Raw genomic sequence first — 24,769 nt, forward strand, 5'->3', positions numbered from 1 at the left:
AGGAGAGAGAGAGAAAGGGAGAGGGGGGAGGGAGAGCGGGAGAGAAAATGAAGTGATTTGCGGCAGTATTGATTGGGCGGCGCGGGGTTATCGATCGGAGCAGCGAGAGAGATGGGCGAGGCGCCGGCCGCGACGGGCTCTGTGTGCGAGGCGAGGACCCGAGGCATCACAGCCGCCGGCACGAGGGACGGCCACGGGGACCGGGGGTCGAGGAACAGCGACCTCTGCCACCCTTGTGGCAGACAGACGGGGGGGTTTGGGGGGGGTGTTGCATGGTTGGAACCTGGAACAGATCCAGAATGAGTGCATGATGGGACGTTCCCAGCGATCTGGGTTCAGTTGTGTGTGGTTCTTTCTCTGAGTGTGTGCTTTGCACAGTTTGCCCAACTTCCCCTGGGTGTCATTTTGAAATACTTACTGACCTTTTCCAGAAACCTTACAACATAATTACAGCACTGAGGAGAACAGAACACTCAGTTACAACTCGGAAATAACAACAATAAGCTTCATTTGTGGTTCTTTCAGAATCATGATTCATTTGATATTCTTATTAGAGATACATGTTAAAAAATGTATAAAATAAACAACTGTTATTTTCAGAGGAAAGTCACGGATGCCCTTTAACCACCAATTGTGTATCAGCAACCAGAATTCTCCACTCTGTTAATCTGTATTGTACTAGACTCTGATATCTTGGCTGAATCTGACGTCATCTTGTTGATTTTGTGCTGAAGGCTGTCTGACAGATCTCTAATGCAGGATGAAGACGGCGGTTTTGCTCATTGCTTGGCAATGAGTGGTACACCATCTCCAAATCAGCACCCCCACCACCCCCATCGCACTGTCCCAGCTCCATTGCTTGGATGCAGTCTTCGCGGTTTTCCCTCAGACTGAATTGGTGTTCAGCCAGCTGGTGCTTTATTGTTGACAAATAAGTGCAGTCTATAAAACCGAACCCATCTCAAAGCATCTTTTCAAGAGAATGGACCAAGACTTTGCAAAACATTTCGTGTCTGAGCGCACGACCGAAGTAAAATCTGTGATTATTGGGTACACTTGAGAGGTTGTGAACAAGGTCAGGCCTTGTCCAGAAAAGGAGCACGACTGTAGAAATATACCATTGGAGAACCATGTAACCCCCTACCCCCCACTGCCAGGCTTTCATATCTGGAAACAAGGCTGGACCTAAATCAGTCTCCATTCAGCTACAGTGATTGAGCTTCATTTTCTCATCCAGTTTCTCTCCTATTTTTTTTTTCCATTTTTCTCTTTGCGATGAGTAGGAGGGGGAAAGAGGAGCTCACAGGAGAGTAAAAGAGGGAGCGAGGGAGTGAGAGAAGGAAAGAGAAGGAGAGTGAGGGAGGGGAGGCAGATAGAATTAGGGAGAAAAAGCAGAGGGAGAGATGGGATTAAGAGATGAGGAAGGAGAGATGGAGGGAGGGAAGATGGGAGAGATATTGAGAGGATCGGGGAAAGAGAGAGAGAGAGATGGATGAGGGGCAGGAAGAGAGATGTGGAGAAGAAGATAGGGGAAAAAAAGAGACTGAGGGGCAGAGAGGGGGAGGTAGAGAAGCGGAGACCGAAGAAGTGAAGGAGAGAGGGAGATGAGCTGAGAGAGGGAGAGAGAAAGAGACAGCGAGAGGGAGAAAAACATGAAAGCGGACGGACGCGCCAAGCCCAGGGAAAGCCGGAAGGGGGGGGGGGGGGGGCGAGGCGAACGCGCGATGGCGGCGGCGCCGAGAAATGGCAGATGAAAGTGGGAGACGGGAGAGCCCGCGAGTGCGGAGACACGGCGGTAAAGGAGCCGAGCACGGGAGCGTGTCGAGATAAAAAGGAGCGCTTCCCTACAACAGAGCCTCTCCGGACGGCCTGAATAATTGAATCTCACGCAGCGTGGCTGCCAGGCGCTGCTGATTTATTCATGTATATTTCAGGAAGTTGTAATCTTTTCATAGCTCGCCTGTTTTCCTTTGTGGTGCAGATGAGGGGTGACAGAATCGGGCCTGCTGCAAAGGCTCCATTAGCTCTTAATACTGTGGGGCCAGGCCTGTTTTTTACTTAAGCATCCAGCAAGACCCCAGAATCTCTCTCGCACACGCCCGAAGTCACTCCGCCGTTTTCCGCCGGAGCATCTTTTGTCAAATTTTGTTTCCGCGGCAGTAGAACACAGTTACAGCATCCGAAAATCATGTAATCGCGCTTCAATGTGAAGTAATACGAAAGGGGTGCAACACAATATCGAAGGATAGTACAGCGTAATACAACAGGAGCGGGTACTTCGTAGCCGTGACGACGCGCGCACGCAGAGTTCGCCCGGTAGCTCGAGCTGCCGGGTGGCGGGAAGTGACGGCTCACCAGTCTGGAGCCGGGATTTTCCAAATCCGGAAAATATCCACCTCCCGTCCGCTGTCTGTGTGTGAGAGATTCGCCCGTCCCGGCGGATTAGGAGGGGGGTGGGGGGAGTTCCAGTGGACCGTCTGCAGCAGTGGACGAGCCTGGGCGATCGTGTCCCCCCTGTTGGTGTGTGAACCCAACACACACCCTGTGGCCCTTTGTGGCGGTTTCGTGCCAGTGAATAAGTCGGGATGGGCTTATCTGGCTTACAGCTTCCATCAGCACAGAGAGCCGAGTGGGGAGCAGAGGAAATCATTTTTGAGTGTTTGTGTGTGTGTGCGTGCGTGCGTGCGTGCGTGTGTGTATGTGCGTGTGCTTGCACGGAAGTGGCAGAAGGAGAGTTCCCTTAAAACCCAATTTTTCAACTCTTTCCAAACTCAAGTACGATTCCATCTGTACTTTCCACACAACAAAGCCCTGCCTCCTTCTTTCACTTATTTATTTATTTTACCAAGAACCAGAAGCTAGTTTTTTTTTTTGCTATGAGATGAGTGAAATGGCTCCTCTCTATCGACGGTTCGTAATGAAGCCTGGCGTTCGTTTTTTCGGGTTCCGAGTTGTTTACTCGACTGTGCTAGGTGAAAGTAGGCTGCACTGCTAGGCAGCAGATTTGCTGACACCCACCCTCAAGGAGCTCTGGTAGCTGATGCTGGTTGCATAAAACCAATAACAAGGTGGAATGAGAAGACTCACACGCTCCCAATCCCATTTATTTAGAAGAAAAGAAGCCGACCTTTCAACACAAAGAGCCAATGTCAGGGTCTGTGCCTATTGTGTGTATCTGTATATCTACCTATTGTATGTACTTGTGTATCTTGGCCTGTCTCACTCATACGTCTGATAACATACAGGAAGCTGAATAAGAAGTATGATTTGGGGCTTACAGTTTTGCTCCTGACGCAAATGTCTTGAGTAATGACTTCATCTTCAAATCCCATTAGCTCCGGACAAGGACAATTTTTCTGAAACACCCCCCCCCCCCCTTCCTCCCACGCATTGCAATTGTATGTGTCACCCTGCACGTTACACCAAGTGCTGTGACCTTATGCAACCTGTTTTTCCACCAGAGATTTCATTCTAGAGGAATCGGGTAGGAACTAACAGTAAATCTTAAAGCAAGCAGTGCTTGGTGGAGAGCTCAAACCCCACCTGCCCTAATATTAACAGCCCCTGAAATTGAATCTTCTCTCCCTCGTCCCAAAGGCTATGCATTTACACAGAGTTTCACGCGGACCCATCCGTACCCTTTTTTCAGCCATCTTTTTCACAGACAGACAGGTTGACCGACAGGTGGACTGTCACAGGGGTCGTCACATGGAACCCATTCCACCAGCCAACACCAGTAAAGAATAGCACTCAGGCAATAATAATTGTAATAGCAAGGTGATAAGGCTCAGATTGAGTTTACAGCTGGAAGCAAAAAAAAAAAAAAAACCTAACAACAATATGGGTTGCATTTATATAGCGCCTTCCAGCACCAATTTACCGCTAATGGAGGGTGACTCACCTCGACTGCTGCCAATCTGTCGCACCCGCCTTGGTGATGCACAGCAGCTGTTTTGGTGCCAGAGCGCCCACTGCACATCACCAGCTGTGGGGGGGGGGGGGGGGGGCGGTTGGCCAATTAAAGTGGTGGATAAAAGTTACAGGGTGGTTTGGCTGCTGATGGAAGAAGTGTTTTGAGAAAAAAGGGCGGCTTAGTCATTGAATCCTACTCATGTCAGACAGGCTAAAAAGAAAGTTTTTGCAGAAAGAGAAAGGCGCATCAGATTTCAGGTGCATTGGATGGATTGGCACACGCTGTATGGTGGTTGAAAGCCTGCGTCCAACTCCGTGCTGTAATTATGTCAAATGTGACAATTCCTTTTTAATTCTGATCTCTGGCCTCCGCTGAGCTAAACTCATTAAAATCCAGGAGGTTCACACATCGACTGTTAGTAATTAAGATATTCCTGCTGGTTTCGCCTTATCCATTAGTAAACGCCTGGAGCTTTAATACAGTATTTATAGATAATGGCTAAGTGCTGTAAGCTGTATATTTATAACTAAGTGTTACCTCCATTTTCTCCACGTGGCAGCAATTTTTATTTAGATGTGAGGATTATCTTAGCCAGGGCTGAGGTTTCTGGGAAATGTCTCGTTGGGTATAGAGCCAAGCTGGGCGCCTGGAGTTAGCGGTAAACATAATTTGCGTTAGGATCTTCAAAGATGGCATCCAGTGCTTTCATCCGTCACCACGTCAAACAGGAGTCAAACTGAAGTTACTTTGGTCGGGAAACTCACATAACAATGAGGGCCAGGAGTTACATTGTCACCAAGTAAAGGACAGCGACTGGCAGTCTGCCAGGGAATGCACAGCAGTCACCTCTCCAGAACATTCTTTCAGCGGTCGCTGTTATGGCAAGGTTACAGGCAGAAAAATCTCTCTGCACACAGGTCTCTGATCGAGCAGATACTGTTCCCCTTGTCCAAGTGTTTTGATAAAAAGCTCTGGTCGCAATGAGAATTTCACAGTTCCAAAGTATTTCTTGCCACCTCTGATGTCCTGTTTCCTCCTACTGACTTAGCTTCAGATACTGTATGTCATTAGCACCTACAGTAAGAGGACCACTTGGCTCTGGGTCAAGGACATCTCGGTGTATATAAAGGAGCATATCCATTTATCAATTTAGTCAGATTACATTTGTGTGTGATTATGTCTAATTTTGACTGGGTCGCCACTTCATATAAATTAAGCATATACTGTATCACCTACATGTTGAAGTGGAAATGCAATTGATATATGAGGATTGCATACAGTTTAGGTCAAAACAATGCAATGAAAGTATTACAAGTACACCATTTCACTTCCAGAAATGAAACAGAATAAAAACCAAAATACAAAGTTCAAATGATTATCTTTTGATTGTTTACCTATTCATAGTGTCTTCTGCACACAGACAAGAAGACAAACAAAATATTGCTTTCTTCCAGAGGTGCCGATAGATAAAAGTTAAAAGTACGCCGGCTGGTTTCTAATGGCAATAAATGGGTGAAAATTCACAGTGCACAAAGAAATGCGTATATATAAAAGAATAATGAATGCTTTCATCTTGTGCAACAAAAACATGTTTTCCCAAATTCCATGCTTCTGAGGACTGTGCAACCATCTTTATATATATATATATATATATATATATATATATATATAAATATATGAAATTGACAATTTAGATGACTTTGTTGCCGCAGAGAGAATGCGACATAAATTTCTTCAAGCTTGTTCAATATACTACAATTGCCTGCGTGTTGCAAGAAAGGACGGGGCTTTTTCTTACAGCGAAACAGCGGCACGGGCAAAGCGACATCAATTGCAGTAAAAGTTTACGGGGGGGGAGGCAAAGATAAAACAAGCAAATAATATCGAAGCGTTCTAAAATTCATCTCAGAACAGTGCCCTCTGGGAGCACGGCAGACGCCTGCGCGCTTTAATGTTAAATGTGCGGAAACGCGGCACCAATGGGGCATTTTAATGACAGATAGCTTCCATCTAAAAAGCAAAGCATTAACGACTGAGTCTTCTGTAAGTTTTAAAGGTACGATTATGGGGTTTTTGGTTTATTTGTTTTTTTTTTTTTACTTTGAATGTGGGACGTGGAGCGATATCTGGAGATGGCTGTGCTAGGAGGCTGGCTGGCTGACTGCTTACCCAGTCGCCTCACAGCGGTAGCTGTGGCCGGTCACTGCCAGTCACCCCTGTTCCACAGAGTGCCTCAGTGGACCAGGCCCTACCTAAGCCTTCACTTGCCTCCGTAAAGAATTTCAACCTCTCGTAACCGTTCCTGACTGGCCGTGCTTCTGAATGTCAGTGCACACCTTCCAGAACCCCCTGTTTGAGAGACCTGGAGCTGGCCCCACTCCCCAGTGCCCTGAGTCTGCCATGGGGCTGACTCTGAGAGACAGAGCAAAGAAAAACACACAGACACGCCCGGCTGCTGCAGTGTCCCCAGCCTGAATTATTTACTTTCACAGTGTGGGACTGATGCAGGAAACTACTCATTAGACCATTTCATCTAATCCACACAGTCCAAATGCAGACAGATAACATGTGCCAATATTAAAATGTGATCATTCTTACAATGATAATGACTATAAAATGAGTTTGTTGTGAATTTTACCTTTTGTGTTAGGTAGCCGTGGTAGTGGCACTTTGAGCTGTGTATTCCGTCAATATATACCCACTTTTGGGATCTGTTTTGAGTCTGCTTGAATCAGGGCCGACAATGATGTTGCACTATATTCCCTGTAGTCATATGCTGCATAATACATGTGTGCTATTGTGTTATGAGAGTACCAACTGCAGAAGAAGATCACAGTCCACGGATGAGTGAGCGTGCCACTTTAAGGCAGACCATCTTTACCTTGATGTCCATGCGGCGAAATGTGCAGGTCTTGAGTGAATGGCACTTTTTTGGCCAGATGTTGCAGACAATATCACCGCCCACGAGGGCATGCTCCATTAGAGAGGCTTATCTCTGTCTCTCCATCAGGCTATACATCTGCATGCCGTTCCCAGTGGAGCATGAGAAATCTTCCAAGGACTCCAGCTTCAAGCATAGAATTTCAATATATTGACTACCAGATAGTTAACTCATTGTGCCTCTCATTGAAAATTCTCCATCTGCTGCGGCTGTAGCGATAAGTGTTCTGATTTGCTGGATCATTATGAACAGTCTTGAGGCAATATAGTCTGAAACAGGACATTTGTTGCCAGTATAGCAGTGAAGACAGCAATGAAACCTGTTACCATCCGGAAACCTCCAGGGCAGATGATGGTAGGAGTGCAGGAGTTAAATATCTGGCCATAAAATAGAATGTGCTTGAGATAATTGTGACTCTAGGTGAAAAAATGTGAAATTGTGCTTAAAATAAACCAAACGGCACTGAGTGGTGCTATTTTGATACAGCTTGATACAGATTGAATGGGTGTGACTCTTAATGAGACTGGGTTACCATTCATTTCAAGACCTTTGTCCATATACAAAGCCCACAGTATCCTCCCTCGGCGCAAGCAGAAACCATGATAAGGCAGAAACCTCTGAACTCTGAAACTACGCCAGCTCAGACTTTTAGTTCAAGACTGCAACTGCAGAGTTTGGGACACAAAAACATGCCTCTAGGCCACAAAGTGCCAAAACTTTCAGTCCAGTCCTCTGTACATGTGATGTAATCTGTGTCTCACCACACAAAAAAGGCTTCTCTGGCCAAAAAAATAACCTTAACTAAATTTGTTAACCCTCAGAGGACGCTGGTAATCCCTTGAATATTGTAAGAGCATGCAAAAAATATATATATTTTACAAAGCAAAGGCAAAGTGACTTGCTGGCAGGCATTCTGCTTTCAATAATAATCTTCCTCTAATAAGACGTGGTTATGTTTTCTCTAGATTTGTTTTTTCTGCCGCGAGCTGGTTATCCTATATTTGCCTAAAGTGCGTCATCTTTCCGTTGCAAACATCCAATATTTTTCCTTATTTGGCTGCTTAATCTCTCAGAGGAGCCCGTTTTTGAAGGGGCCAGACAGGATAGGTGTGATCGTTTCCATAGCGTCCCATCAGATTCATCTTGCTGGCTTTTTTGTGTCACCATGCTCCTGTGTGACAAATCTTGAGTTGTGTTTTTTTTTGTTGTTGTTTTTCATCTTGCTTGTTATTCTTAGCGTTCATTTCCTGGACAGTAATGAGGCTAGGGTACCTTTGTACGTCTCCCGCTTCCTTATTCGATGTATTCTTTTTTTTTTTTGTTGTTCTCCCCGCTCTTTATCTTTCTCTCGTGGTTAAAAACCCTTTGAGACCGAACGCAATAATAAAATCACTTGCTCATTATACTCTCTGCCGCGCGGCCTTGTCTACACCCTCTCATCTCCGTGTTGTCACATTTCTTGTTTTCGTCTGAAGTGTGTACACGTAGCATAGCTTGCGACGTGTTTGGTGTGACATTACGGGGACAAGCGCGACCAGCTCGACGGGTTCTGGATTTAGAAAGGGGGGCATTGTTTTGAGCGCGCGCGAGGCAAACGGGACGTGCTGCGTTTGGATAATTAAGCCTTCTGCGGCAGGTTCGCAGGCAGTGGAACCCGTGGGACCTCTTTGCTTGAAAGTGGCAGCGGAGATCTACGCCCGGGGGGAAGGGGCTGCTGTGCGTGCCTTTGTGTGCCTTTGCGCGTGTCCGTCGTCGGCGCTGTTTTTACGGCGCCTTCCGCGTCTCGTGGAGAGAGGTGGCCCACTTTCTTTTGGGGGGAACGAGCGAGAAGCATCCTTGCCCCTTCTCACCCTCTTGGGGTAATTGGCTGCACATGGAAAAACTATGTGGGTCAGAGATCCTGCTTGTTACAACAGCATGATTGAAGGCCACATCTGAAGGCTTGTTTCGATAGCGTGGCCAAAGGCCCCTTCCCCGCTGGAAAACCTCAAATGTGGTTTTCAAAGGTGGCCATTCCCTTAATGCACCATGGGCCCTGAGCTTAGGAAAGGTTGCCTTTCGTCAGTGGCAGGGAGACGCTGACAGCAGTGACTTTCAGACCTTCGTTGCCTCGCTTGGGTCTCACCCAGGAGCTCCCAGCAGGCAGCGTCTGTTCAGTGAGAAAACCTCCATCTTGGTTTGACAGCGAACCCATGCATAAACACGACCGATGCGCTTGTGAAGAAGGAAAGCTTACTGGAGCATCTGTGTTGTAATAATAATAAGAAGAAGAATAGCGTTTGTCTCTGAAGCAAGATCTGTGTGCAGCCAGATGGGCAGGGATCAGTTCTGTGTTGCCATGGGCAACATTAGAAAGGATCCAGATTCAAATCACGCTGCATATGCAACATGATGTCTTCACACATATTATCAGAACTTAAAACATGTCACATGTATGTTTACACCATGATTAGTCTGCACACCTGTCAGTTTTTTGTATAATATAGGAAAAGGCGAGCAGCATAGCCCCAGAGGAAGAGCTGTGCACTGTTTTTCGTATGAGCAACGCAACCACAATGAATACCACAGATTAAAAAAAAAACATCATTTACATATTAATGGATGTGGGCTTTGTGAAGTTCTTGTTAGGTGCTTTGAGGGAAACAAAATACACTGAAAGTGTTAAAAAAAAGTCACTGAATCGAGCAACTAAAGCACTAAGTTGGCAAGGCTGGATAAGTTTAAACAGCTTCAAAGCCGAGCCTGGTTTCAAGTGGTAAGGGGCTGGAGAAACATCAGCTCATGAAGCTGGACTGGATCAGACAGAGAGGGGCAGGACAAGGGAGCAGACATAATAGGGATGGCTTTATATTTGTCACCAGAGACCTCACTGCTAATGAGCAATTGGTTACTTCACACTCACTACCACTCTTCTAATGATGAAATGAGTGCATTTTGTACAGGCATCTCACCTGAAAGGCATATCCCTTAGCAATCTAAGTGGTCGCCACTAGCAGTAGCTACTAGCTAGCCAAAATAACTGTAGACTAATGTAATGGGTTAGTGATAGAGCAGCCCCTGGTTCACATATGTTTTTACAAGCAAATGCCTTCTAGGTGAGGTCCTTGTGGGTCATAAATCCCAGGGTCTAGACCACAGATGGCATTATTCTCTGCATTCTGCGTGACTTGTGGACCAGGGCAGTGGCTGCAGACTGGCCTCCTAATTGAAATCAATGGCCTTTTCAGCACAGCGCAAGGTGTGGCAGAGCACGCGCCTTAAGAGATTCCATTCAAAGCAAATAAAAGAAGATTGAATGGGCCGGTTCTATCACCGCTCCCAGCCTCAGCGGTTTAACACGTTAGCCCTTCAGATGAAGGCAGAAATGTCGTAAATCTGCCGAAGGGGCCACAGGTAAATGGGGCTCAGGGTAAGAGAGAGGCAGGGGGGTTCATTTGTTCTCACTCCCGTAAGCACAGAGAGAGATGACAGTGTCAGCGTCGGCTGTCTTACCCGCGTGTCTCATGCAAACAACAGCTGTGGTGTAAGATACACAGCTCTGTGGGAAGTCGGTAGTGGGGGAAGTCAGTAGTCCTCCCTGTACATACATGGAGGGGGAGACGGGTGAATTGATGGCGCCTCTCTTGTGTGTGTTTCTCCAACAGGCTGCCGCGGGATGCTCTGCGGTTTCGGGGCGGTGTGTGAGAGGGACCCGACAGACCCTGCCAAGGGCGAGTGTGTGTGCAAGAAGATGGTGTGCCCGTCGGTGGTGGCGCCAGTATGCGGGTCCGACTCCTCCACCTACTCCAACGAATGCGAGCTGGAGAAGGCCCAGTGCAGCACGCAGCGGCGGCTGAAGGTGATCCGCAAGGGGCCATGCGGTGAGTACAGACATGCCCCCCTCACTGTAACCCCACCCACTACACAATGACCACACCCCCCCCACCCCCCACAATGCTGAGACCCCCCCCGCAGTGTCATGCCCAAACTTGACATCTTTGATATCCCACCCCCCCAGGCATTACCTACAGCTACCAGCGCAGCACTGTGGCACCATGGTTAAGGAGCCAGACTTACACCTATCTAACTAGCAGGGGTTAAATTGGGCCGGGGCTGTCCAGGGCTCAGCCCTGGCACATAGACATAGCCTCTACTATGCCATCAGGGGACGCTCAGCCGCACACATCTTTTATATATTTTTAGACTTTTGTCGTTCTTAATAATTCAAACAATGACTAAAACACGTTTCCTGTAGCTGTAGAGAACATAAATGAGGTGATGTAAGAACTTGCGAACTTCAGAACTTTGACGGGGTTTCCCTTTTTTCTGTCAATGGGTTTCCTAAGGAAACTTTCCTTACTTTCTCACTTTTTTGTTGCGCGTGTTACGTTACATGGTTCGCTATGTTTTCATTAGCGTTATTAAGCTTCTCGTAGTTTTCAGTTAGAATTTGCTATATTTTTAAATGTTAAATCACTGTTTCCTCAAAGCTAAAATTAGCTAGAATTTTTCCAGTCGCACCGGTTTTAGCATATGCACTAAATGGATAATCACACGGGTGTAACCATAAGCGCGAAAGGGTTAAGCACTCCCTAGCAGATCAGCGACCTCAGTCACTCAGACAGCACAGATGGCAGAGTGATAGGTGGATGGCAAGTTAGGGAGAAAAATAGGTCAGAAAATAACACGTTTAATGACAATGTAAACTGTTCTGATATTCTGCTTAAACAATGTTTCGATTTTACTAAATGATAGTTTAACGTTAACGTAAGGTTGCGGCAGCTACTGTGACTTTAAGCTAGCTGGCAAGCTCTAGTTCAAGTTAAACTGTCAAACAAGCTAGCACGTATTGAAATATCTCACCATTGTCAGGACAATCGTGGTTTGAGCAGAACAGATCAACTCAAATTACTCCATGGCTGCAGGCTAGTCTGACCTGTAACATTAATTAATGAAAAGGAACTAAGCTTGCGGTCTTTGTCTTGCCTCTCATAGGAACAAGGCTTTGTTTAATTTTAGTTTATTAAGCTTTTTTACACTCATATTTTCACTTAGGTAATAATGATCTGATGAACTAACTGGTCTTACTGATACTTTTACAGTAAGATGTTGTGCACAAAAATTTTTAGAAAGTCATGGAATTTGATTGTGTTCTCTGTGATGGAATTAACTGCAATATTAGCCTACCGTTTCCACTGTGTATTGATGTGGAAGTTAAAATTCTTCTATCTAGCTAGTTGGGATAAATGTGTCTTCAGTGAGTACACATGTAGTTGCTTCTCCATTATTTCACTTTTCTATCTATAGATTATGGTTAGCAAGATTGCGAGGAAATGGTGATTGAAATTTTATGCGACTGAAAAGTAATTGAAAGGTTTGGAAATTTGAAAAGGTGTTGGCAGCCTGTGTATATTGTAAGATCGTAAGATGTAAATTAATTCCAGTTTAATGTTACTATTAAAAAGACTGTGCTATTCATATTACTTTGTATTATTATTCTCTCCTTTAGTGGTATTCCTATATTTGATACAGATACACAGGAGAGTGCACTTACAGAAAGCTTTTATTGTCATCAGCTGTAGTTTTGCGCACTGTCAACAGTATCTAGAATGACTTTGATTAGCGTTTTAGTGTTCAGAGCAGAGGGTTGTCTCACCTTGTTATATTTTATTTACAGTTTGTCAAATGATATCAATCAGATTTTGTAGTCTATGCGCACACACACATGTGCACCTATGGCAACCCTGTAACCCTGAAACTACAGAGCCCCCCCACATAACAAATCCCAATTTAACCCCTGCTAACCAGCAGGTTTGCAGGTTCAAATCTCAAAGACCTGACACTTCTGTCACCATGAGCAAGGTGCTTCATCTTAATTTGCTTTACTAAATAACCAGCTGCTGAAATGGATGATATTTGAAATGTAGGCTACTCCTGGATGGTGGCGTCTACTGTGCAAACCAATAACATAAGAATTAACGAAGGGAAATCAGGCTCCACACACTGTTGTGTGTCGGTGGGCGTGGTCTCCACCTGAGGCATAATGTTTGAAGAAACCCAGAAAACAGTCAATTACCAGTAGCCTCAGGATGCGTCCACCCATGCATTTTTAATAGCTCAGTACTGACAGAGGGCAACAAAGAAGATTTCCACCTGGAAACCTCTAATTGCTGAAATAAAGCAAAGCGGGATCAATGCCATCGCCACAGACTCTGTGAGTTTACAGCTGGGCTCGTTGAGCGCCTCAGAGAGCGCCTCAGTATCGACTCAGCCAGTCATTTTCGGAGCACAGCTTCATGTCAGGCCTTAACGGCTAATCATTTTAACCGGAGAAACGGTTTACATAAGCAATTCAAATCTGGTTTCAGCTTATGTAACAATAGGAAAATTACCAAAAAAAAAAAAAAAATAACAGCAGTGCGAGATCTTTTAACATGCTCGCCGGTGCCTGTCGGTTGGGTTCGCATCAGATGTGGCAGCAGCAGGGATTAGCAGGCTGCAAATTGCTTATGGGGTCTGCGTGCGGCACCGATTGATAGTTTGGGTGCCGTTAAGCAGGGGCTCGTGATTGGCATGGCCCGCAATTATGAGCGCAGGTGGAATGCAGTGTACCGGGGCTGTCACAGAGCTGTAATTACCTGCGTCGCGTCCCAGGCGCAGGCTCGGGGATGGGGGGAGTTGGCTGTTCGAATCGCACGCCACCCACTTGCTTTGTGTTGTTCTCCTCCGAGCCCGGAAACGCGTGAGAGAAAGCGTCTCTCACTCTCTCTCTCTCTCCCTCTCTCCCTCGGAAATTACGTTTAATGGTTCTCATCACCACCAGACTCCTGCTGAAGATGGCTGAAGAAAACACCTCGAGCCCGAATGGTTTCCTAACTTTTTTTTTTTATTATCATGCCTTGAACTGGAGAGTTACAGATCAGATTCATCTTCGTTAGTTGGCTGGACTCGGCTTGGCATAAGAGCCAGATAGCAGTCTCATTAAATTTCCTGCATGTTTAAATGGCCCCAGCCATTAGTTGTTGCTGGTTTCCAAGAAAGGGAGAGAAGGGAGAGGAACGATGACTGCCCCCCCACCCCTCCAGGGTTTGGTGGAGCATCTCTGGGGATAGGAATGGGCTCCCCTTTATACAAGGATCAGGGGAGCGTGCCCTCCTTTGTAATATTGAGCTTGGAGCAGGGTAAACAGTCCCCCAACTGCAGGGAGTGCATTTCAAAACTCATTTCTGGGCCTCAACCTGGAATACGAGTGTAATTGAGGGAGGGGGGCTTGACATGGCAGGAATGGATGCAGAGTGCAGTTAAGGGCTGATCACATGACCAGGCTGCTGTGAATGCACCCCCCCCCCCCCACACAAAAGCAATTTCTCTCTCTGGCTTATTTACCTGAGGCTGGTGACACCTTGCCCTGATGAAATTCTTTAGACAGTGCTATCAGGAGCCCCTTCGAATAAGCTTTTTACTTACTTTCTCTGTTTTCCCTCCATTTTCGATCCAGCCCAACGGTTGGTTAAGGCACGGCAGTTCACGGCAGCTGCTGAGACACAGAAAGGCCGCGATCTGTTTCGCTTTTCAGTCTTCGAGTTCTATCTCACTCTTTCTCCCTCCAGCCCCCCTAATTGCCCACCTGGGTTGAGCTCAGGAGAGATACTCCGCTCTTAATTTAAAGTGTTCAAAATTCAGGGAGAGGCTGTTTTTCATTCCGTGGAAGATATTTTCCCCCAAGAAAGGAAACAAGATGTTCCGGCCCCCTGCCCATAAGTCCGGAGCTGGTTACGGTGGTTACGGTTGCCGTGACTTGCCTGTGATGAGCGGAGCGTGACTCGGTTATGACGGTCGGAGTGACTCACACACCCACAGGGAGAAGATCCCTCTCCGGCGGCGCCAGGATGCTGTCACCGCCAGCCCGTGTTTGTCACAAGCCTGTGGCGGGCGGAGGGAGGTGACTGTTCTGACCATATGTCCCTGTTTTCGCCGTGACAGGGCTCTCCAGCAGTCGCGGGAGGAGCTTAGTGGATTCCCCGTCTTCGGCGGGCTCCTCCGGGACCTCCGAGAGACGGCAGTCAAAACAAATATCACAGGCTTGTGAAAGCAAGCGTGTCTGCACACCTGTGAGTGTGGGGGGGGGACGTGTGCTATTCCCCAGAATGCAGTTGAACCAGGGCCACATCTGTTTGCTAATGGCAACATCTAATGCTGCAGAGTGAGACCCACCATAAGTGTGTGTGTTTTTTTTTTGACGGGGTAGTTTTGATCTTGAATTTTGATACTGTAAGGCAGTGGCCCTTAAAAGGCAGATTTGTCCAGGGAGCCAATGGGAGATGTGAAGTGAAAGCAAAGCTTGCAGAGGTCAAAGATCAAAGGTGATTGTCCCTTCTAACTGAATGATATTCTTCATGGCTCATCTCTTTTGAATGGAGATGAGCCAATTTTGGAGAATTTCCTTGCCCTTCAAGGGACAGAGAGCAGCCTCCATCATGTTAACCACAGTAACTCCCATGCTAGTGTTTGTGGTGAGGATTGGAACCCAAGTTTGACCCCTCAAGTGGCCTGAAATGGAAGTAGTCCTCCAGAAGGCAGAATGATCTGAGATACGACATTGCGGATATCACCACTGCCCTCAGCTTTCGACTATCAAGTTTTAATCACCAGGTTGAGGCTGAGCCATGATGTTACATAGTTGCTCAGAGCATCATCATCCCCTTCTCCCTGCAGATGTATCTCTTTAACTTCCTCAGTGACTAACCTTTCCTCTTGAGTTCTTTCTCTGTGTCTCTACCTCTGGCTTGTCTCCCTTCCCTCCTTCTCTCTTTCTAAAGTGTCCTTCACAGTTATCCCTACACCCCCGCCCCGCACCTGTAATTAATTCCAGCCACAGCTCCGGCAGTATCCTCGTGTCAGAACGGTGTCACCTGATAACTTCATTCCGTCTTAAAGAGCGCCACACCACACGGCGGCCGGCGGGGGCGAGAGATTCTCAGGGATGAACACAGTCTCGGTCCGCGTCGCCGCTCTCTTCTCACGAATCGCCACTTTTTTTTGTCACTCGCCAGGCGGAGCCACATCGTAAACTGCCAAATCTCCCCCCTCTTTCCCCCTCCACCCACACCCGCCCACTGCAAAGGGACCCTCACCCCTGAACGGTAATGGAGTTCGGAAATCCTATCTGCTCACCTCTTCCCCGCGCTCATCCCCCTGCCAGACGGGTGATACTTGTTAAACAAATCCCGTCTCTCCTGTTCCTGCCCGAGCTCCAGCGGGGCCCCGCCACCTTGCCGGGGAGAGATAACGCAGATTAGAGCGGGGGCCCTCGTGCATTTAAAAGACCCCAACCCCCAGCCCCCAGCCCCCCCGTTCCCCGGCTCCCGTCTCATGCCCGGCACGAGCTGCGCTCCGCGACTTTAGGCTAATGTATTTAAGCGGTTTTGCCTGCCTGAATAATGCATTGCTATTTCCCTCCTACGCTCTGGGATACAACAAGCACAACGTAACCGTAAATACAATGAGTACAAGGTGGAGACAATGGTCCATTTTATATTCCAGATAAGCAGTGGCTCAGATAGCAGTTTGTTTGGGGAGTGGTGTGTGTGTGTGTGTGTATGTCCATGTGTGTCTGTGTGTGCACTCATTATTGAATTTTTAAGCATTTGTATTTATCGCTTCTGCCCACAAACAGCCCTTATTTCTTCAATGCCCTTAGCCTCACTGCCTTCCCCTCTTTCCCTGTCCCTCCGTAACCCTCATTACATCCGCCCTATCTACACGTTTACCTCTTTACCTCTTCCCTGCCCTCCCTCTCGACGCTCCTCTGGCTCCCTGTCCTCTCCCCTGACTCTTCGCTTTAATAAAAGCGTTCTTCCAGCACCATTCCGCCTCCTTGTCTGGCCTGGGTCAAAGCAGCGGGCCAGTGGGATTTCCCAGCATTCCACAGGTGGGGGTGGGACAGTGGGGGTCAGGGCCAGTTTTCTACACACAGTGCAAAAGCCACTGTGATCCTCCCTGGATCCGCTGGTCCAGTCGGAAAAATGGGAGGGGAGGGGAGGGGAGGGGGAGGGTTGCAGTCTGGGGAACATTTCTCAGATGGTGCTCTTTCTGCTGACCGGGTCTTCGCCGAGTCCAGGCAATAACTGAGAAATAATGTGGGGAGAGACAGGGAGAGATACTTATCTCATATATTTATATATGATATTTTGTAAGCTGTAATATTTATATGGAGCCTCCTCCAGAGATGTGGCCACCTTTTCTTTCCAGCTTATGAATTTATTTGTTCTCCCATTTATTGTGCCTTTTTATCTCACTCTACCCCTCTGTCTCACCAAGTGCTTTCAGGATGAAGTGGCTTATCAATACCTGCTGAAATATTGAGTCCACGTCTTGTTATAAAGACAGTGAAGTATTGTGTGTGTGTGTGTGTGTGTATGACAGCACAAGCATGTGCATGTGTGTGTGCTCACGTATTAGTGTGTAAGTGGACACATGTGTGCATGTGTGTGTGTGTGTGCATGTGTCTGTGTGTGTGTGTGTGTGTGTGTGTGTCTGTGTGGGAGGAAAAGAGAAAAGGAGAAACAGAAGGAGACAGTACTGGCCTACTAAATTACATTTCCAGAACTCTATGCGCTCAGTCTACCTTAGGGTCTGGATTTGGTTTTCAGATCCCTGAGAGCCTGACCATGTGCTCCTGTATGATCCTCTGACTCTCTGACTGATGGGTGTGGAAGGGGTGGGAGTGCAGAGCTGGTGGATGGACGATGTGCAGCTACCTCGCCAATCGGTTTTACACTCTAACATGTCTGGATTGTCCATATTCAGCTTTATTGTCACATTCCTGGCTTGCCAAGTCCTTCCTGCTTCCTGTCTCCAGTCCGTCTCCAGTCCTAAAGTGGAGTTTATGTCAAAATGATTCACTCTAAAGGCCCTGCATGTGGAGTCTGATTGGTTATTTTATTTAAAATGTTATTTGTTAGGTGTTTGGTATAGGCCCTTATCCAGGGGGATGTACATTGTGTCCATATTTTCAGTTACTGTTTACGTCTGTATTGTATTCTAAAGTGAGGCTACAACAGCAGTGCAGCAGGCAAGATTTGACCACCGCAGAGAACAACAAACGGCAAGCCTTTTACGGACACATATAGTTTCGCGCTGAATCTCCCACAGAGCGGGTGAGGGACACAGAGTGATTTAGTGTTGCATGGGAAAAGTTGTGAAGAACTGAGCGTAATGCTCAGTAGCACTGTGACCCTGTAGGGAAAGAGTACATAGGAAAAAGAAAAAGAAAATTTCATGCCATCTTGGCTCAGCAGTTCCCTTGTGTCTGGAGTAAATCCATCACTCTGCTGCGTTTGCTCTTTCACAATATAACACTCCTGCACCACGCTAAAAAACCTTGGCGGTTCTTCCAAAAGCTCTGTGTGAAGAACTACTTTCTGTCTGTGTTAAATTGGCTTTTTAATTCCTGTCCACCTGTGCTACCTTCCAGTTTTGTTGCAGACCCTGGCGTGAAATAGCTTCCACAGTCCACCTCATTAATCCCTTTTTAAGATTTTAAATACTCATACGACGTTCCCTCTGAGCCTACTTTCCCGAGATTTACGAGATTATGTGCTTTATGTCTCTCATCATTAGTAATTTGTTTAAAGAATCACTATGGGATCAGTCTTGTTGCCCTTCTGTGTACTTTTTCCAAAGCTTCTACGTTGACTAAAACACAAGACAGTATTCTGATTCTGGCGTTATATATTTCTTTTCTACAGCATGTCTGTACTTCGTTCTCAGTACATTTTGTTCTCTACTCCATCATCCTGGTAGACTTTTTTTACTGAATCATCACAATGTCTAGTTCTGACAGTCACCTACAACAGTCTACAGCTCAGCTACTAGTACCCTTTTTCTTACGGTGCACATTCTTCTTTCTGCTTCTGTTGCATTTCCTCTGTTCTGTGGCTCCCTCGTTTCTTGCTTAGAGGCTACTGCCAAGCTATTTTTTCTTGTATTTTGGTGTCATTCGTGAATGTAAATTACATTGTCATGTCTCTGTCAAGGTTATTTGTGTATGAGAAAATACAGTGGCCCTGGCACTGATCCTTGGGGATTTTTCTTTTTCAGATGTGATACCTATTATGTTCCATATAATTTATACTGAAGCTCATTTTTAATCAGCTAAGAGATTAATTTACCTCTTACAGATTTTATTTGAATATATGAAAGCATAGGTCTAATCTGAGCAAAACCATTTTGTAACTTCATAGAAAAAATGAGATTTTCATGATTTTCATTTCCCCTTGCAGAATCCTCTATAATGATTTTTTTTTTTACCAGGAATAACTCTACTATGCATGGCAAACTGTTTGGCCTGTGGTTGGTACGATTCTCTTATATATTGGTCCTATGGTGCCTTCTTTCCATTCTTCAGCTATTTCTTAGTTTTTTAGAGGTTACAAAAAAGATTTGCGTTAATGGCCAATACATTACGTCAGTAAGATCTCTGAAACCATGTGAATGTATCCCTTCAGGGCCTGCTGACCTATTTGTCTTTTTTGGAGGTGTCCCAATGCTTCAGTGTCTGTCGTCTCACCATGGCCTAACACTTCCTGAATGTCTGTTCTCACTGTCAGTGCATCTCCAGACTCTTCACTAGTTTAGCTCTCAGGGAAGACTCTCTATGTCTTGGTTGTTAGGTTGTTAGAAAGCAGAAACACCTCTTGTTTCTAATGTGCCTGACCTCTTCATTTGACATTCCTTTTTCACTGCAGCATTGAAAAAAAGTTTTTTTCCTCTATCAGATCCTTGGCAATTAGTTTTAAAAAGCCATTTGGCTCTTCTCTGCTTTCTCCTTTTTTTAAAAAACGGGTGTACATTTTACAATAGGCAAATATATTTCTCTCAGCAGTCTCTTTTTAATGTACTTTTAAGAGTTTTTTTTTCTTCCTTAAACTTAAATTTATTCATCTGCTGTGTAGACGGTTCACTCAGACTCCCTTTATTTCGGAGCGCATGTACGCGTGCTTAACTTTCAGAACATTTCATTTAATACACTTTATTTTCAGAATAATTATTTGCATTTGGCGCTTGTCACCTTCACTGTTTCTCTCTCTGTTCCTCATCTAAGCTTAAATGCCCTCTAGTCTTAAAGTTGACAGTTGAAAAACGTGAGTTAGAGGAGGTAGCTTTGAGTTGCCATAAAAAATGAATAAATAAATAAACTTTCACACTGTTCTTGCCCCTTGTTTATGTTAGCAGTGCTAAGATGTGCACCCAAAATGGTCACAACATCCGATAGCTGTAGAATGAAGATTAAAGTAATCAGTTATGCATTGATCTTGTCTTGATGTGGTAGTGAGGTGTTAAAGTTGCGAAGCGCTCACAATGTCCTGTAGCATATTCCTGCGATGAGGCTGTTACCATTTTCTGCAGGAATTCTTGTCTCGGGGGGGATTAGATAATCGCTTATTGCAGTTCCCTGCACATTTAGGCTTTTGTCGAGGGAGGGGGCTCCTCCTCCTCCTGCTTTGTTTTGTCCTATCCTCCCTGAACAATTTGTGTCTATTCGTTTACTCACCGCATCCACTTTATTGAGCCAAATCTTTGATGCCATTTATGTCACAGCTCTCTTTTTTCCCCACACAGACTTTCAGTTCCAAAACACACACATATTTTTATACTTCGAGTCTTAGGAGAGAAATAATGAAGTTACATGCGTTTTATATATGTATGTGCTCAGCAAGAATGGCCTTACACCTTCTGTTAGGGTGGAGACCGCCCCTCTTAAGGACTTCAGGACATTGCCAAAAAATGCCCCAGTTCTCAAGAAACCCTATGTCAGTCTAAAGCAGATGGTGACAAAAAAACAGTGCCTCGGACATTGCAGGACCAAGGTCGCCAGCCCCTGGCCCGAGGCACGGAAAGCAATCTGTTTTTCCTAAGACAGCTCAAAAAATTTAAAAAGTAACACAAAGCCTTCTCCTTCAGTTCTACACAGCCATCATTGAGAGCATACTCATGTCATCCATAACAGTTTTGTACGGCAGCTCTGACAGTTACACGCAAAAAACTTCAGCACACAGTCCATAAATCATACAAGATTATTGGCACCCCCCCTCCCATCAGTTGAGTCACTATATCACAAACGCACAATCAAAAGAGTAAAAAAAATTATCTCTGACCCCTCTCATCCTGCTCACCACCTCTTCTAGCTGATGCCCTCTAAGGAGGCACTATAGGTCCCTGCCTGCCAGAACATCTCATTTTAAAAACAGTTTTTTCCCCACTGCAATAAGGATTCTGAACACTTCTCTCTAACCCTGTGCAGGTACCCTGAGGTACCTGCACTTAAATCTCCTGTGCCAATCTTGTAAACATTGTCTGTGAATCCTGTCTTGTGGCATTTGTGAATTCTCCTGTGTCAATCTTGTAAATAGTGTTTGTGAATATTGTCTGTGAATTTTGTCATGTAGCATCTGTGAACATTGTCTGCCGTGCTAGTCATTGTCTCTAATGTCTAATGTGTTGTTGAATGTCTAATGTGATGTTGATATCTGCCTATGTTTGATGTTACTGACACTGTTGAATTGAGCTTACCCACCATGCTGCACCGAAAGCAAATTCCACCAACCTCAGTCATGTGGTCATTAAAGATGATTCTGATTCTGATCTCACTGGGCTGCGATCAATGATACACCTCCAGTATGCGTTTTAACACCAGGCCCTGACACACTGATGTGGCTTGAGGGCAGAGTATAAAGGTAAATATGTTGCAAAATGCAAGAGCAGATTTTTGTTCTACAACTTCTCACATCATATTCTACAAGTTCTCAAAATCAAGTCTACAAGCTCTCGCATTTTGCAACATATTTACCTTCATAGCAGAGCAAGCATCTCAGCTCTCTGAGAGCACAGGCCACATATTGTCCCTTAGACTCATTTGCTTTTAACGAAGAATCCTGTTTGTATGAGAGGGAGAGAGAGAGGGAGAGAGAGAGAGAGAGAGAGAGAGAGAGAGAGGGACATTGACAGCTGAGGGGGCCCTTTGAAAACCCCATCAAAGGACCAAATAAATGGCGATATATACTCCAATGGCAGCACGGCCTTCTGGGAGCGCGGCCTTGTCATGACACGGAGCCCAACCAGCCCTGACACAGCCGCGGCCGCAGCCTCCGGGGGCGTGGATGTTGGCACGGCGCAGGGACAGGCGCGCCTCCGCTGTCACTTGGGCATGGATTTCGGGATGAGCGAACACCCCCCCACCCCTTCCCCCTCCTCCTCCTTATTATCCCTCCCTGCTGCGCCGGTCAGGATGCCTGTCACATCTCTGCCGAGCGGAGCGGCCGACCCGCCGATTCCTCCCCACCGCGGCTCCCGGCCCAAATTAAGCGTTAATAAACCCAGCAGAAAACAGAGGCGGCTATCAGAGGGCGGGGGCTGGGAGGGGAGCACTTACACACACCCCCCTCCCATCTCTGTCTCTCCTTTCCTCTCTTTCTCTCTCTCTGTTCTTTCGTTAAGGAAAGGTCTCCTCGCCCTCGCCTCCCTCCCTTGCAGCACGGCACACACCCTCGCTAACACGTTTCCCTGACTCTCTTACCCACCGCTCTCCTCATTATTGCAGCTTTTGCCAGGCTGAGCCTCTCAGCTCCTCCGCTTATTAACTTACTTGGCTTTGAGGAGCATCCTTGTTTATGCTTTTTTTTTAAAAAGTACTTTAAAAAAGTAACGAAAGTCTCAAGTGTAGTCAAGTAAAGAGGGGTGAAAAAATGCTGGCCCAACTCGTGGTGCCAGACCCTGGAGTTAGGCAGGGGTAAGGACAAGGTGGTGTGCGGGGTGTGGGCTGGGTACGCTCTCAAAGTCAGTTCCCCCCAATGGAACGAGTCCGAAGAGAAGTTTTGTTGGTGCAGACTCCGAATGGAGCCAGGCGCTGAACAGGCCCGCCTGTTGGAATTCTAATCAAACGCCCTTCTGCAAGAGAAGAGAAGGCCTATGACCCTTATTTAATGGGTTTCAGGAGCTTTCGGCCAAAAAAAGGAGGGTTCTCAAGGGAAGCGGCAGGGAAGTGCTGGTCAGGGCGAGAGCGGTGTTCCTATCCTGCACCTGGACCCATTCCAGCAGTAAGCGGAATCTCGCCCCCCTCGCCCCCCCCCCCCCCCCCCCACTCCCCCTGCTCACAACACCAGCAGTAAACAGAATGGGATGTGGTGGGGGTTTGTCTCAGCATAGATTCATATTTTCTCTGCCATCAATGCATTCATAAAAATTATCATAAATATGATAATAACAGTCCTAATCTGATGGATCCTCCTGGGGAACTCGAGCAAAACTCGATTTTACGCGTGCGGCCTTATTACGGCTGGAAAGCCTAGTCGGCGAGTCAGCTCGTTTATCAGGATTAAAGCCACTGCCCGGTGGCAGTGTACACGGCACATCGGAAACAAACCCCCCCCCCCACCCCCACATTGGCTCGGAAGGGATCTGTTATTATTTCCTCCTGCTCGTGACGCCTCTCCGTGTCTGTGTCCCCCCCCCTCCGCAGGTCTGAAGGACCCGTGCAGCAAGGTGGTCTGCAGCTACGGCAGCACCTGCGCGCAGTCGTCCGACGGGCTGTCGGCCAAGTGCATGTGCCCGCTGAGCTGCGAGGCCGTGCCGGAGCAGGTGGTGTGCGGCAGCGACGGCCGCGACTACCGCAGCGAGTGTGAGCTGAACAAGCACGCCTGCAAGGAGCAGAAGAACATCCGCAAGCAGCATCCAGGGCCCTGCGGTGAGTGCCCTCCCACTCTCTCCTTCTGTCCCACCCCCTTAACTCCTCCCTCTCTCCTCAAACCCTTCCCCTAACCCCTCCCACCCACCTCCCATCCCACCACTTAACCCCTCCCACTACATTCATACCCTGCCCATAGCTCCTCCCACTCTCTCTTTGCCCCACCCCTAACCCCTCCCACTCTCCCTTTTCCCACCTCCATAAATCCTCCCATCCTGTCCTGCCCCTAGCCCCTCCCACTCTCTTCCTGCTCTCCCCGCTAACCCATCCCATTCTCCTCCTGCCCTGCTCGCTAACCCATTCCCACTCTCCTCTCCGCCTTCCTCCACCTTCTCTCCTCCTGCCCAGCTCCTGCTTTCCTCGCCCCTTTACTCCACCCACTCTCTTCCTGCCCCACCATCAGGCTCTTTCCCTCTCTTTTTCCTCCTACGTTTCCTCCTCCCTCTATCCTCCCATTCCCCCCTTCCCTTCCACCTCATTTCACATTAGCTTCCCTCTGTTTTCCATCACGTTCCGCCCCCTGGCTCTCCTCCGTTCATCCCCTGCTCTTTTCCAGTCAACCCGTGCCTTCTTTCAGTGGCTCTCACGGAGGGAGAAAGGCAGAGCGAATCCCACAAGCCAAGCAGTGGCCTGATGGACGGCACTGGGAGAGCTTGTGGCACACCCCCGCCGGCTGCTCTGCGGTGCTGTCGCCGCGCATCCATCCCCTGCCTCTCCCTGTTTCCTGCCATGATTGCTTCCTTCTGTTCCACTCTGTTCTGTTGCGTAATACTGCAGACGTACCCTGTAATTATCGTTTTGTCTAATTTCTTGAAATCGCGTCTCTGAATGCTTGCAATCACATATGGGCCCTGCAGGAGCTCTGCAGTGGTCTGATTGCATGGGCTGCAGTATGGAAATGCATTTCGGAGAGATTGATTGAGGCTCGGGTGACCCTTGTCCTGCAAAACCGCTGCAGAAAAGAGCCAGACATGCGCCCCGATCCAGGTATCGTCCGTGACATATTCAACGCGTCCCGATGACAGTTTTACAAGCTGTGCTCCCCAGAAAGAGGCAGAGCGCAGAAAGACATGGCCAAGAGTCTCTAAATCTTCGGGAGCAATGTCAAGCTCTCACAATGGATTATGAACGGAGCACAATGATTTAGACTGTCTGTATCATCACCTTAACCCTAAGTGGCCATGCAGACAGG

The 24,769-nt window shown here is 47.1% G+C and overlaps 1 protein-coding gene across 5 annotated transcripts in view; it reads left to right on the forward strand.

Annotated features, from left to right (window-relative positions):
- Window positions 1-24,769, forward strand: part of LOC118779923 (agrin-like) — a 125,672-nt gene that overhangs the window by 28,724 nt on the left and 72,179 nt on the right. For all 5 annotated transcript variants that reach the window (XM_036532257.1, XM_036532259.1, XM_036532258.1 and 2 more), the window contains exons 3-4: window positions 10,499-10,714; window positions 23,353-23,577. In XM_036532257.1, coding sequence (XP_036388150.1) covers window positions 10,499-10,714; window positions 23,353-23,577 — 441 coding nt within the window. The remainder of the gene's footprint in view (window positions 1-10,498; window positions 10,715-23,352; window positions 23,578-24,769) is intronic.

The sequence above is a fragment of the Megalops cyprinoides genome, chromosome 6 (assembly GCF_013368585.1).
Source record: "Megalops cyprinoides isolate fMegCyp1 chromosome 6, fMegCyp1.pri, whole genome shotgun sequence".
NCBI lineage: Eukaryota > Metazoa > Chordata > Actinopteri > Elopiformes > Megalopidae > Megalops > Megalops cyprinoides.